The 14,384-nt window shown below is 40.5% G+C and overlaps 1 protein-coding gene across 1 annotated transcript; it reads left to right on the top strand.

Annotated features, from left to right (window-relative positions):
* Positions 1 to 13: 13 nt before the first annotated feature.
* On the top strand, positions 14 to 12,499 carry CDC37L1 (cell division cycle 37 like 1, HSP90 cochaperone). The gene is made up of 7 exons (XM_088476586.1): positions 14 to 119; positions 833 to 1,122; positions 3,089 to 3,176; positions 5,737 to 5,852; positions 7,194 to 7,316; positions 10,004 to 10,159; positions 10,803 to 12,499. The coding sequence occupies exons 2-7, from the start codon at positions 856 to 858 to the stop codon at positions 10,890 to 10,892; spliced, it is 840 nt and encodes a 279-aa protein (XP_088332712.1). The 5' UTR covers positions 14 to 119; positions 833 to 855; the 3' UTR covers positions 10,893 to 12,499.
* The last annotated feature ends 1,885 nt before the right edge of the window (positions 12,500 to 14,384 follow it).

Here is a 14,384-nt window from a genome sequence, read left to right as displayed (position 1 = left end):
CTCCGCCACTATTTGGGTGTTTACAGCTGTATGTACTATTGGCTCTGTACGCCGGAAGAGGTGTGTGCTATACGTCCGGCTGTCTGTGTCTCTCCCTCGATGTTATTTCTTGTTAGCAGGTAAGTGTTTGCCTTGAACATAGGATATTTGTGATAGCCACCTATGTCTGTAGTACAATCCCTAACGGATATGCAGCGGCTGTGTACTGTTATACAGAAGTATATATGCTACAGAGTTTTATGGAGCACACTAAACTGCCTTACACAACTAGTATTTTATTAGAATAAGTATATGTTGGCCCACTTAAGTTCCATGAGACACCCGTAGTTACTTATTGTTTAATTCTTATTTATTAGCACAACTATTTAATGGTCGCACATAATATGGATAGTATATTCTTCCACTATTGATGTAATCTATCACTAAGTGACTAAATGGCTATAAATGACATTACATATGTACAATGAGTTGCATGTGGTTTGGGGATCATCACTAGCTGATCAAAATAAATATACTATACAAGCACTGCTGCAGAGAATACAGCTACCAGTACCAGATGCTTTTCTAGTTATAGATTTCTGATAATATAAATAAATCTGTGCAGCTACATTCATTACAGCAAATCCTGATGCCTATAATTAGGCTTAGCAAACTATCCCTTTAAACCGGGACACTCAGGTTCTGTGGATGATTAAAACCAGTGAAATACAGGCTTGAAGTCAGCCAGCCACAGAACCGGTGTAATTCATGAGTGTCCTAGTATAAATGGATAGTAGAGAAAATTTGCATCATTACTGGGTTTACTAATGCAACTGTATGCATTTATTTCCAGGCAAAAAGAAAACAAATAGTGGCATGGATTTGCCTTGCCAACAGCATTATGAGGGTGCCAGAAGATCCGTGGCATGTAAGTGGAGCTTGGCAGAAGCTCAGCACAAACTGAACAGTTTGGCACTTCATAATTCAGAGTCCTTAGATCAAGAATGTGCCAAAGCCCAGACTGAGGTGTCAGAATTGCAACGTAGTGAAGAAGAATGGAGGCGGAAAGAAGCCGCTATGCCACTGGGTGAGAACTGGGGAATGTCTTCTTCGGATGCCTTTAGTCAAGATGTATTTAATAAGGTACTGTAATATGTTATGAAGTGCTGTCATTTGTCTGCAGCCTGCAATCTGGATTTACCTCAGGTCTTCATTGTGGGATAAAACCTTAATCTATTCGCATGTTTTATTTTTTTCCTATGATAAGTAAACTTTGTAGCATTAAATAAGCCTTTGTGTATCTGTTGTTCTTCGACATCACCAAAGAAGTATAAGGACACCTTTGCTTGCAAATTAGGATTCTTATTACCAGTGCCCACATGCTGCCCTGCGTTGAGTACTTTGAGACTTTTGGACTTGGTGATCTAATCTAAAAGTTTAAAATCTTTTGTGATCTACTAAGCATGGACATTTGTGTGTGTCTGAAAAAAAGGGGGACTGCCAAAAGGGGGTGTGACCCCTCAGCAAGGGGCATAGGGACTGTCCCGCCAAAATCACAAATTGGCCTCTGCAGGACAAAAATAAAACGCATTATCCCCCCCCCCCCCCAGAAAACATACATTAATTGCCCCCACACAGAAGACTGACCTGGCATGTCTGAGAGGAAGGAGCTCCCAGTACCTCCCTGCCCTCAGCCATGGACGGCAGTGGCGGTCCAGCAAGAACTCCAGAGCACTGTGCGGGCAAGACAGTTGCCTCCAGACCTGCCAGTCTTGATCATTCCAGGCTCCTAGAGGTGGATGCGCTGCGACCCCTATGGGGTGGCACCCTCGAGCCTGCTCTGTGCAGGGTGCCACCCCATAGGGGGGTGCTTATTCTGGCAGTGGTGCAGTTGAGTTAAAAGAAGCCTGATTCTTATTGGTTATTGCTGTCACAATGACAGCCACGGGTTCAGCCAGCCCTGGCTTAAGTTCGGTGCAGCTAGCCAATAAAAATCAACCTGATTCTTATTGGCTGCTGCTGGATATCCACCGCGATGAACCGGTCAGGCGTCCACAGATCAATGCTTTGGCCACCCCTGATATCGGGAGTGTGTCTGTGAAACTATGATTAGGGGCTAGAGCTGACCCTGAAAGCCAAACACACATCAGGAGTCCTGGACATCCCACTGTGCAAAAGAAAGAGCATCAGATTTAATTCTGGGCTTGTGTGAAAGCATCATTCCAGTAGGAGCAATAACTTATCAATTGTGAAGAACTGGTTTTGTTGTATGCCATCTGATTTTAATAAGTCATTGTGAGTACTGTCATATCCTTTTTAAGGCTAGTGCACCAGGTTGGCAATCTGTATCTCTCTTCCTTTTTTTTTTATTATTGCCTAATATTAAGGATATACTGGTAGATTGAAAAGCTTTTCTATTTTAAACAGCTGAAGCTAAAGAAGCTCCTGTGTGCTGTATGTTCATCCATACTTATGGAGCATACACACGGTCAGATTTGTCAGACTTGTCAGATTTGTCAGATGAACGATTGAACGATTAAACGATTTGAACGATTTGAATGATTTTACCAAAGTTTTGAACGATTTGAACGATTGAACGATTTTTGACTGCATTAAAATGAATGGAATCGTCCAAGTCTGACTGCAAACAGATCAGATGTCAGAAATCGTTATCTGACCATCGGGAACGCGCATCGTTGATCGTCCATCGTTCAGGCATGTCAGATATGAACGATTTTCCTTCAGATATGAACGACTGAACGATTTTTAAATCGTTATCGTTCATATCTGAAGGAAAAATCTGATCATGTGTATGCACCATTACATGACTGTACTTTCAAAACATTCTGTGAACACATTATAAAGAGGGGGCATGAAGAAGTGTGACTGATATTAGAATTTAATTCCTTTCCTTTGCCTTGATACACATAATAATTAATCCTAAATATGACATGACATCGAATTGTGTATTTTCCTTTCTTTGTATAATATGGAGAGAGATTTATCTATCTGGAGCCTTTCATTTTAAATTCATGCTGCTTCCTTGGATGATAAGTCATGGCTGCTCCCTTTACTTGTTTTTTTTTTTTTTTTTGTCTTTTCAACACAGAGTTTTATTAATCAGGTTAAAAACAGAGAAGATGAAGATAAATCTCAATCTTTTTTACAGAAATATGAAACAAAAATCCGTCACTTTGGTATGTAGAATCCTCTTCTATGTCTGTATACTTAACATATTGTCCTACATTTCATTCCAAATAGAAAAAAGTTGTTATAAGGAAATGTAGTAATTTCCAATTTCATCTTTGATTTAGAGATCATTAAAATCATTGTGCATTTCATCTGGAGTTTCTAGTCAAGTTGATGCTTCTCGTATGAGACTTCATTCCCTATAATATTTGTATAGCAAATGCAAGCTGTACTTATTATCTTCAAAAGCATTTATAGTACATTTCCAAAAGCTATAAATATGGGTCTCTAGGTAGTATAATGGTCATCAGTGGGCAGCTCTTTAAAAATAAGAAAATCATGTTAAACAGGACAGAATGTTATACTAATAACATGACCATGCTTACAGGAATCCTCTTATGTTAGGTGGTAACATGCATGTACGTTGTGCACCTGTGCCTTGTAGTCCTGGTAAGGTTGCGCTTACACACTATTTTTAGACTGATACTAGTACGCTGAACCCTCTGTCTCAGCACACAGACAGCGGTGTCATGTCTCTAGCCTGCCATATTACCATGGATTGCGGCAACACTGACAGCAGCAACGGAGATACGCTGGACCTTACCTCTTCTATACATTGTGACCCACAGCCCTGCACAAATACCATAGCTGTGTCAGCCATAGGAAGCAGCCCTCCACATTCAGCCTGCAATGTAGTCCCTGCTTGCTGCAGCTCTACCAGCGTCAACAGAGAAGCACCGCACCTCCAGGCCACAGAGCAGTGGGGTTTACAGAGAGCAGCTCTCTACATCCAGCCGTCAGCGCAGCCACGGCTTGCTGCAGTCTCGCAGTCAGTGTTAAGTGCATATCCCGGTCACTGACAGTCAGTGGTTATTTACTCATGAGCAGTACCTCTACCACAACTACCGTGGCTGCCGAGACTCAGTGGCTATTTCTTGAAAGGCACTAAAACTCCATGGGCAGCCGAACGCTGGCTGCCATGATTAAATACATACCATCAGATCTTCTATCCTATTTAAAGCTAGCGGAAACCTGGATATAGCTATCCAGGAATGAGATAGATATATTATAATGTGTATGTGTGTATATATATATATGTGTGTGTGTGTGTATGTATGTGTGTATGTATGTATATATATATATGCACTAATCCACGGCACTCACCATTCCTAGTTTTGGGGTGCAACATGGTATGTGACCACATTGTTTCAATAGAAATCACAGGGGCTCTGCACTCACCATAATGACTAATAATAATAATAAACATAATAAACAGTGGGGTTTTGGTTCACGAATTGATCAATGCATTTAAGCTTGCAGCTCATCGTCACGGGACCCCACTTTACTGCAAGTCCCCACTCTATTGCTCAGAATTATAACATGGACATAGCCATCACATTAGTGTTAAACTCAGGGTATGCTATCAAGGTTTAAGGCTCACAGCGACTTTGCTTTTAAATGTGAGACAGTTACCAAGCACACACTTGTGTCAGCTATTTTCCTAGGTGCTTTGCAACAGGTGTGCTTGGTAACTGTCTCACATTTAAAAGCAAAGTTGCTGTGAGCCTTAAACCTTGATAGCATACCCTGAGTTTAACACTAATGTGATGGCTATGTCCATGTTATAATTCTGAGCAATAGAGTGGGGACTTGCAGTAAAGTGGGGTCCCGTGACGATGGGCTGCAAGCTTAAATGCATTGATCAATTCGTGAACCAAAACCCCACTGTTTATTATGTTTATTATTATTATTATTAGTTATTATGGTGAGTGCAGAGCCCCTGTGATTTCTATATATATATATATATATATATATATATATATATATATATATATATTTCTTTATAAGATGAGCTTGTTCATGTATTTAACTTATTGAAAAATGGTATATTCAAGAGGAGTTTTCAAGGTTCCATCCATCTATGCTGAGAGAGACTTGTTTATTTGACATAAATCTGTAAATAATAAAACAGATAAATACCTAAATCCTCCTGCACATTGATGTGCTTTCATCTGCTGACACATTATAACACAAGATTCTTTTATGAGTTACAAAATATGCAAAAGGAATATTTTCTCTTGGACTGATACATTTTATGCTGCTTCAGAGGGTTTTAGGACATTCTTTATTTTATTTTTTACACATCATGTCCATGCTGCATATATTATATCAATCAGTGCATTTGATAAATATCGGTTTTCTGCTGTCTCAGATAGTGGATGTATCTTTTTTTTAATATGTGTATTTATTTTCTGTTTATTAAATGATCTTTTTAGCATAGCTGCAGCTATATTTCTTTTTTCGTTATAATTTACTGGCACTGATTGTTTACATCATATTGTATGATTGCAGCACTGTTCTCGTAACACGGCCACTGCTAAACTGTACGAACACTTCCTGCAATTATAGGACGGGAATTAAACTGAATTTGATACTTGGATAGGAAACCTGACCAAAGATCTGCTTTTTATATCCCTTTTATAATCCTATAGTTTGTGTTGATGGCCTTAGTTTTGCTGGTATCCATAAACAAACTGAGTGACTGACTGCTGTGTGCCTCCCTGCCAGGAATGCTCAGCAGATGGAATGACAGCCAGTGCTTCCTGTCTGAATACCCAGATCTTGTGTGTGAAGAAACTGCCAGATATCTCCTGCTGTGGTGTTACCATTTAGAAAGTGAGCAGGTATTATCACCATGCTATCACATACTATACTGTGCACTGCTAACTTAGTTTGGTCTAAATGCTATCTACTGTATTGTTTGTTCATGAAATAGAGAAACATTTTTTATTTTCTATCAATTTAAATTGAAATATATTTCTATTAACCATAGATTACTTAGGGCCTGATTCAGAGCCGCTCGTAAGCGGCCGCTCGTTCGCTCCGAGCGATGTTTGCCCAACTGCGCATGCGTACGGATCGTAATACGCATGCGTGAACCAGTCAGTGCGGCCGAAAATCGTTTGTTCGCTAAATAGCGAATGCCTGCTATTTTGAGTGACAGAATGAGGCGTATGTGGGTGGTAACAGGGGAAGGTGCTTGAAAACGGGGAGTGGAGATCAGAACGCAGGCGTGCTTAAAGGTCAAAACGGGCGTTTTAAGGGTGTGCATAATTAATACAGCAGCGTCCTTGACCACGTCACTGGGTTATTTTATAGCCAGAACTGCTCGCAAAATTGTGGTAGCAAAAACCAACCCCAAGAATAGCGAGCAGTTCATACGCTGGTCGATGTACTCGATTAATCTAATAAATAGCGGACATGACGTAGGATGCGAGCGGCCAGGGGGCGTATTTTTTAAAAAAACGACCGCAAGTTTTGTTCGCACGTTCAGACATAGAGGCGTGAACAGACCGCAAAGAGCGAACGGTTCATTTGAATAGCCACCCCTATTTTCTGGACGAACGACCGCAAATAGCGTCCGGCTCTGAATCAGGCCCTTAGTTTGTAGTACTAAACTATAGACTTTCTTAGTAGCAAGCTCAGCTGGCCTCACACACGTGATATCCGTGGCAGTTGGCTCAATATTATTAATATAAGTAAAATCAGATTATCAAGCATGTTGAAAGTTGACTTCTGTTGCTCTGTACATAAACTGGAAGTAACTGTCTGAATTAGGTAAAATTAGGCATGGATCCCAGATTGCAATATCGGCCCATGCACGGCCAGTCTTATCACCTGACTCTATGGTCGCTTCTTTCCTACTTCACAAAAGAAAATAATCTTTCTAGGTAACTCTGTATGATGGTGGCAGAGACACCTCCTGTGAAGAAATGTAGCTACAGTAACCAAACCAAATAAAACATAAAGTTGCTGTATGTAAGGCCAACAAAAGGAAAGTGAAAATGTATGGTAAAGGAATACCATTATGATGGCCATCGTGTGGATCAATTACCTACAGCAGAAAATCATAATCGGATCACCAGGGAACTTTTGTGTGTGATACTGTAATTATTATTATGTAGCTCTCTGCCTTCTATAGCTATTATTTATTTTTCTTTTCTTTTCATCCTTTATATTTGCAGAAGAAAGCACTTATGGAGCAAGTTGCTCATCAAGCAGTTGTTATGCAGTTTATTATTGAAATGGCAAAGAGCTGTAATGTGGATCCAAGAGGATGTTTTCGCTTGTTTTTCCAAAAAGCCAAAGTAGGTAACTTTTTTTTTTTGTTTTACTTGACGTTTTATCTGATGTTTATGAACGGTCTGTTTTCTATTGATGCGACTGCACCTATGAAACACAATCGATAATACTTGGTAAGTTTAGAGGACAAAAATAATGGCGTTGACAAACTTCCAGAGTTGAAGTAATGGCGACTTGTTTAGTATTGCAGCTCAGGTATATAATAACTTGCCCTCCAACCATTGATTATACATGTCCTGCCACGTGGCGCATTAGCTTGATAGGACTTTAATAAAGTGGCGTCACTGAAAACCTCTGGTTTTAGTGCTGTGACCAGTTACAGTTCCTCCCAGTTACAAGTTTGGTAAAACAGAGCATTAAGTTTGAACACTGGGCCTGAGTCAGACCCGGTCGCAAGAGCTGAGCACTCGCAACCGGGTCGATGGTGGCCCACAGCGCACGACGGAGCCGGCTCCGTCGCGTCGCAAGCCCGATGGTCGCGATGGTCTTGACCATCACGACCATTAACCTGGCCGTTCGCTATAGCTGTGGGTGGTCATCCACAGCTATGCGAGCGACCAGGAGGCCGCACAAAAAAAAACAAAAAACGCTCTGATTCAGGGCCACTGTTTCCGTATATAGGAGAATTGTTCTCTCAGTAGTGTAGCCAGTGTCACCTGGACTTAGTTAAATAAAATAGCTATTTAAAATGTAAACTTTTCTCCCACCTACAAACTTCTACTTTGTTCCACCAGCTCATCCACACTGCATGTACCTATCCTTGTAATCATACAGTAATGTGTAAATATCAGGCAGAGTGTAGGTTACTGCTAATTCACTCCAACCTCCCTCCAACAATTTTTATCTGCCCTCCTCTGGCTGAATCTTTCCTTAGGGATGGGTACGGGATGCCGGCGCTCGGGATCCCTGTGGTCATAATCCAGATGCTGGCATCCCGGCAGGGTTAGGATACCAACATCTGTCGGTCTGTATCCTAACCAACCCCTATCCATACCCTAACCCTCCCTCCTCTGTGCCTAAACCTAACCTCCCCCCTTACTGCCTAAACCATAACCCCAGTACTTACCGTCGGGATACCGGCGCCGGTATTGACTAGTGACGGGATTCCGGCGTCGGCATTCTGACCGCCGCAATCTCAGCAGTCGGGATATTGACCACAACCTCTTCCCTTTTATAATCACTCTCAACATCTTACAAAGGGGACATGATGTACCATTGGTGTTGAAAACAAATTCATTTTTGTTTTTGGCCTCATAAGTATATCAGACCTTAACTATCATTTTTGGGTTAATGGAGTGATTAAAATAATACAGTATGGAATCTTACATTAATACATGAAAATGTAAATTAATGCACTGAAATCTGAAAGTAGCACGAATTATAATGTGTCTTTAAGAACAGTTGCAGTCATAGTGTCAGATTATGGTAAGCATGCAGAATACTTAGTTATTTAGAAAGAGATGTTAGTAGCAGGATGAGTAAAATTGTCGCAAGTTCTCACCTTGAGTACTATGCAGAGTTTTGGAGACTGGCTACTAAAATGATACATGGATTACATAACAAAACTCATGCAAAAAGACTTCAAGAGCTAAACATGTTCAGCTTTGAGAAGAAGGGACAGTGGTTATACAATAGAGAAAAAAAACATATCAAAGGTATGAATGAAGTTAAGGCAGTATTTAAAAACAAAATAAGAGGATTTCTAAAGGAAAAAAAAAAAAGTGGATACACTTTTAGATTTGAAGGAGAAAGATGGAAAGTTGTTGTCAGGACTCATACAAGAGAAGAATGCAACAATTCATGATACAGACATAATGCTATTGTTAATGCTGGGCATACACTGGCAGATAATGCCTGTCAGTCTGACACCCCAGCAGATATCATAGGCATACAATGTGAGATATGTCCCAGTGTATTGGCCCTGATATCTGACGGGAAATGTCTGTCGGCCGTGGCAGTGCATACACTGACCGATGTGGCCGACGTTTAACTTAGTAAATATTGCATCAGATGGACATGCTGGACAATCCGGCAGGCCCGACCAACGATATTTCGGATCGGTTGCGAGCATACACTGTACAATTATCTGGGCTATCCGCTTATATTAGGCGGATCGCCCAGATTATTGTATAGTGCATGCCCAGCATAAGAGCTAGAAAAGGCCAAACAAGATGGGCCTGTAAGTTCTTTTCTGTCATGAAATTCTGCGTTTCTATGTAACTAAATCACATGACACTGGTAGCGGAACCTAAGATAAGAATATAATAGATACAAAATAAAACCTTTTCTGTCTCAGGAGAAAACAAAAAGAAATCAGAAGCATTATCAAATGCATTTGGATAGTTTAATAAATAAAAAGTTATTCCTGGTTATAAAGTTATGACACACTCCCCTTATTTATTTGGTATTTAAATTAGAATTTAGCAAAAAGCCAGGCAGATGAAATCTTTTAGGTGCATTACAGTCCTGAATTTACACTAGGCAGGCAAATGGATCTAGCTGGTTATTTACCCCATACTGAATGGGGGATTGGTGTTCACAACCCACAACAAAATTAAGTGAAATACACAATGGTGACAAACTCATATTTCAGAGTATATTTGTGTTGTAATTGAAATAGGAATGCACATGATTAATATTAAACTGTTAACAATATAATTTATAATGTGCTTTTATATAATACCATTGGCAGGATGAAGAAGAAGGGTATTTTGAAGCTTTTAAAAGTGAACTTGAAGCATTTAAATCAAGAGTTCGAATGCACATTGAGTCCCAAAGATATGAGGCCACAATGGGACAGACTATATCTTTCCTTGGACATATGGGTACACAGTGTTGTAATCAGCAGGTATGCTTTAGCATAAACGCATGTACTTTGTATTTGGAGAACCACAATGCACTATTATACTGAGGAAGACTATACTGTTTTCCCTGTGGTGGTAGAGGCAGAGCTTGCCCCCCACAGATCACGCAAGGACTCCAATCAAAAGAAATTCCTAAAGTCTGCAAACAAAAGCAGATGAATTCCCTCAGGACCACATTGCATCCACTATAACAAAGGGCACTATGGTCTGAGCCCCTTCATGTGGGGATCAGGCCCCTAATAGTGCCCTTTATATTACGATCCTGGAATGAATTTGTGCCTGCAGGGAGACACAGATACTTTATACACACGTTATTATATATTTTTTTATTAGAACTGTCCAAGTGCATAGTACTAATAGACTGTCTACAATATACATACACCCTTCCCTAACATAATATAAAACTCTGTCCTAGCTCCCCACTGAAGAGATCAGCAAACCAGTGATAGAGCGCATTGTTGGTATTGACAAGAAACTACAGTGTGAAAGCCTGTTGCTGGTTGTCCCAGATCTGGGACTGGGAACCGTGGTTTGTGCTTTGCATGAAGGGACTTATTTAAAATATTTTTTTTGCATTAACAAGAACAATCCAATTTCTGTTCTGAATATTTCTTTCTCTGATCACAGGTTATTCCACAGTGCCTTCAAAGTACTGATACCAGTCATTTCATATCCATGGAGCAGGAAGAGGACGCAAAGATGATGGATATACTATAATGTAGTAATAATGAAGCACTTCAGCCAGTATTACTACCTGAACCAGTATGGCTGTGTCCTTCTCAGTGACATTTACTACTACACAATGCTGCACTTTATTTATTGTTTTTAGTTTTATCATTGGGTATTATGCCCAGGTGAGTTTGTGGTGTCTTACAGCTGCTATTTTTCCATGTCAGACAGGAGAATGGAACTGAATGCAATGCTTCTGCCAATAGTAGTTTGCCTTCAACCTGTCCCTTGGTTTTTATGAGGAAAATTATTAAAAACATGAATAAAGAAAAAAAAAAAAAAAACAGTCCGATGTACCTAATTCAGACTGGCCTGTTGTTCTGGAACATTGCTCTTTTCTTCCACCATCATTTTTTTTTTTCACCACAGAGGAAATAATTTGTATATAGAAACCTCTCTTCTACCTAATAATAATCAATGATGTGATTCAATGCTGAAAATGTATAGTAATAGTTCTCAGATATCATTAGGAATGAATTACTGATATATTTACAAATTGTTATTTCTTTGGATTAAGCAGTAACAGTTAAATAACTCCTACCATAACTAAAAATGGAGGTCCGTGTGTACATTTATATTATCTAGCTGTAATTAGTTTGTTTGTAGCTTTTGCTCGGTCCATCAGGATTCTCCCTGGCTGTAATAGAGACCATGGACTTCCTATTCACGCAATGGAAATGTCATGTGGGAGGGACAAAGAGCAGTAATGGGAGTGTCATGGGGGGTCTTGGCAGATGAATATTTCCTGAAACCCTACAGGTGCTAGGACTGGGTTGGACAACTTTGCTCTATAACAGGGATGGGGAACCTCAGGCTCAGGGGTCCCCGGAATCATTTGGTCTGGCCCTCTGAGCTTTATTCTGCTAGCCGGGGGCCTAGAATGGCACCATGCAGCTTGGAGCATCCTTAGGAAGCTTCAGACGGTCACACCGCTGCCCTTACAGCTTGCCGGAGCATCCTCCTGATGCTCTAGGCATTGCTGTAATCACCGGCGACTGTGGCCCCGCCCCTGTGTGACATCACACGGAGGGGTTGTGGTCTGAACCGGCCCCGCAAATAATAATTTATAAATCAAAATGGCCCTCAGCAGAAAAAAGGTTCCCCACCCAGCACTATAATAAGGTGGGGACAAAGCAGACTCCTGTTTTGGGCAATAGATAACTATTGCAGAAGGACATGAGGCACAGTGGATCTTCAGATAAGGACAAGGTCCCACTGTTCCTGCTCACTAATTACATGCGGCTTGTTGACAATCAAAATGTTGTGGACCCAGGAAGGCAGGTGCTGGGATGTGGGTGAGTGTAAAATGCTAGTATAGAAATTTCACTAATATCAACAGATGTAAGAAGCCGTTCACTTGATAAATTGTGGCACCTGCCTCTCTGAATCCCATAATGGTTGTGAACTTTTGATTATCACACTACACCTCCTTACATGGCTCAGACTACTATCCTGAAAAACTAATGATGCTGTCCTTTCAACATACAGGCTCCAGTTACTAGTACTATAATGTTTATAAAGCGCTAACATATTACACAGACGACATGTTGACATTGGATTTTTGTTGTATTTGCCCATGAAAATATATATATATATATATATATATATATATATACACACACAAAATACTTTGTTCTATTCTCTATATAAGTACTCCACATGGAGGTGTTTGGTGTAACCCTGGCAGGAGCTTCGTCTTACAGAATGCCTTGCTTATACTGTTTTTTTGTTACCTTTATGTAATTTTCCTACCATACAGACTCTCCAATTTAAGTACATGCCAACTAGTCTACCACAGTGCCTCTCAGTATACCAAATTTACCTAAAGAAGCCTGGAAAAAAGTAATCTGTTGAAATTTCAGAGTGGGAACTTACCATCTATCTGTAGGCAAAATATAGACCCGAAATATGTACTTGAACAGTTTTTCTTCAGATTGCTATTAACAATTGTTAATTTTTCAGATTGCTAGATTATGTGAATACCACGGCAACCACAGTCACATCATTCAGAGATGCTTTAATACAGCTATGTGAGTTCTGTTCTTCTGTTACAGTTACATCCTCCTCCTGCCTTCACATGACAATCTGAGAGCCTACTACAAGTATACAGGGCGTATTTATCAACTACGGTTGTAAGGTGATTCACTCCAACTCAAAATGCGTTAATGGAAATGACTGCTTGCATCTATCATTGGGGATGTAGTTATATTGCTGGCGGACGGGATGCCGGCCGTCGATATGATGCCGGAATCCCCGCCGCCTGGCATAATGCCGACGCCAGTATCCCGATTGAGATCAGAATATCGGCGTCGGCATCCCGAACTGCCGAGTCCCGAACGTCCAGGCCGGGTAAGTATCTTCTTATCCCCGGGGAAGGGGGGAGTTAGGTTTAGGCACACCCGGGGAGGGGGCCCCGTTCCCGTGATGGTTAGGTTTAGGCTGTGGGAAGGGGAGGTATAGCGTACTTGCCTTCCCTCATCAGCATTTTCACCAGTCGGGCTTCCGGGGCCGGGATTTGATTTTTCATACCCAACCCAAATCATTATTAGGATGCAGACATAAAGCTTCTAAAAATAAAAAACCCAGTTCTGGAAAAGGGCTAGAAGCAAAGTGATAGCTACCACAGTGCCTCAAAAGGTAAAAATATGCGATGTGGTACCCAATAGGCTACGAGGGGCCAAGAATCTGAAAATGTTAGCTTTTGGGGTTAAGTTCTGGATTGCTAGTTTAGTAAATCTGCCATTTTTTGCAGCCTGAATAGAACAATGGGGACTGCTTTTGTGGTCAGAAATGAAGAGCCATGGCAGTATCTGCTGAGGTCCCTCCTACTTAAATCCTAGAGATGCTTATCTTTTGTTGGGATTCCCCTGAAAGTGTCTGTTCTCAAGGGATTTCCTGTAAGACGAGGTGCATAAATATGCCCCTATGTCTGCATGTTTAAACTTGCTATTTAAAGAAAAACATTTTTTTTTTAGGATTTACAGCACACAAATAGAAGTTTGGCCAACAAATTGGTTACCTCCACAAGTGCTGTAATGGAAAATACTTTAATATGTAATAAGATGGTTGAGCACAAAAAGTAGCAAGCCAGTCCTCATGATAACGAAGTTGGGAGAATTATTATATATTCGCAGTCTAATTTTTCCACTTGATAAATGTCAGTGTCTCTTGTTACGTACCTGGCAGGGTTTAGCCTGTGACAAAACATCTTCTCAACTAGCAATAAGGTTTTTTTATTTAGAAAAAGCATTACTACTGGCTCATTTGTGTACAAAACTGAACCATAACTATGTAACAATTGGCTGTTGTGTGTGTCATACAAGTTAATAAAAGGAAATGTTTGTACGGTATCACTAATGTTGCACCTAAATGAGTCCTAGGGGTAGATTTATTAATGTTTTCAAATGGAGGCACTGCCAATAGCAACCAGGCAGATTGTAGCCATCATATACATTCTAGAAAATGATAGCTGGAATCTGA

Source organism: Taudactylus pleione, unplaced genomic scaffold, assembly GCF_031769625.1.
Source record: "Taudactylus pleione unplaced genomic scaffold, aTauple2 ptg000190l, whole genome shotgun sequence".
Classification (NCBI taxonomy): Eukaryota; Metazoa; Chordata; class Amphibia; order Anura; family Myobatrachidae; genus Taudactylus; species Taudactylus pleione.
Note: the sequence above shows the minus strand (reverse complement) of the source record. Positions and strands in the feature narration are given on the sequence as shown.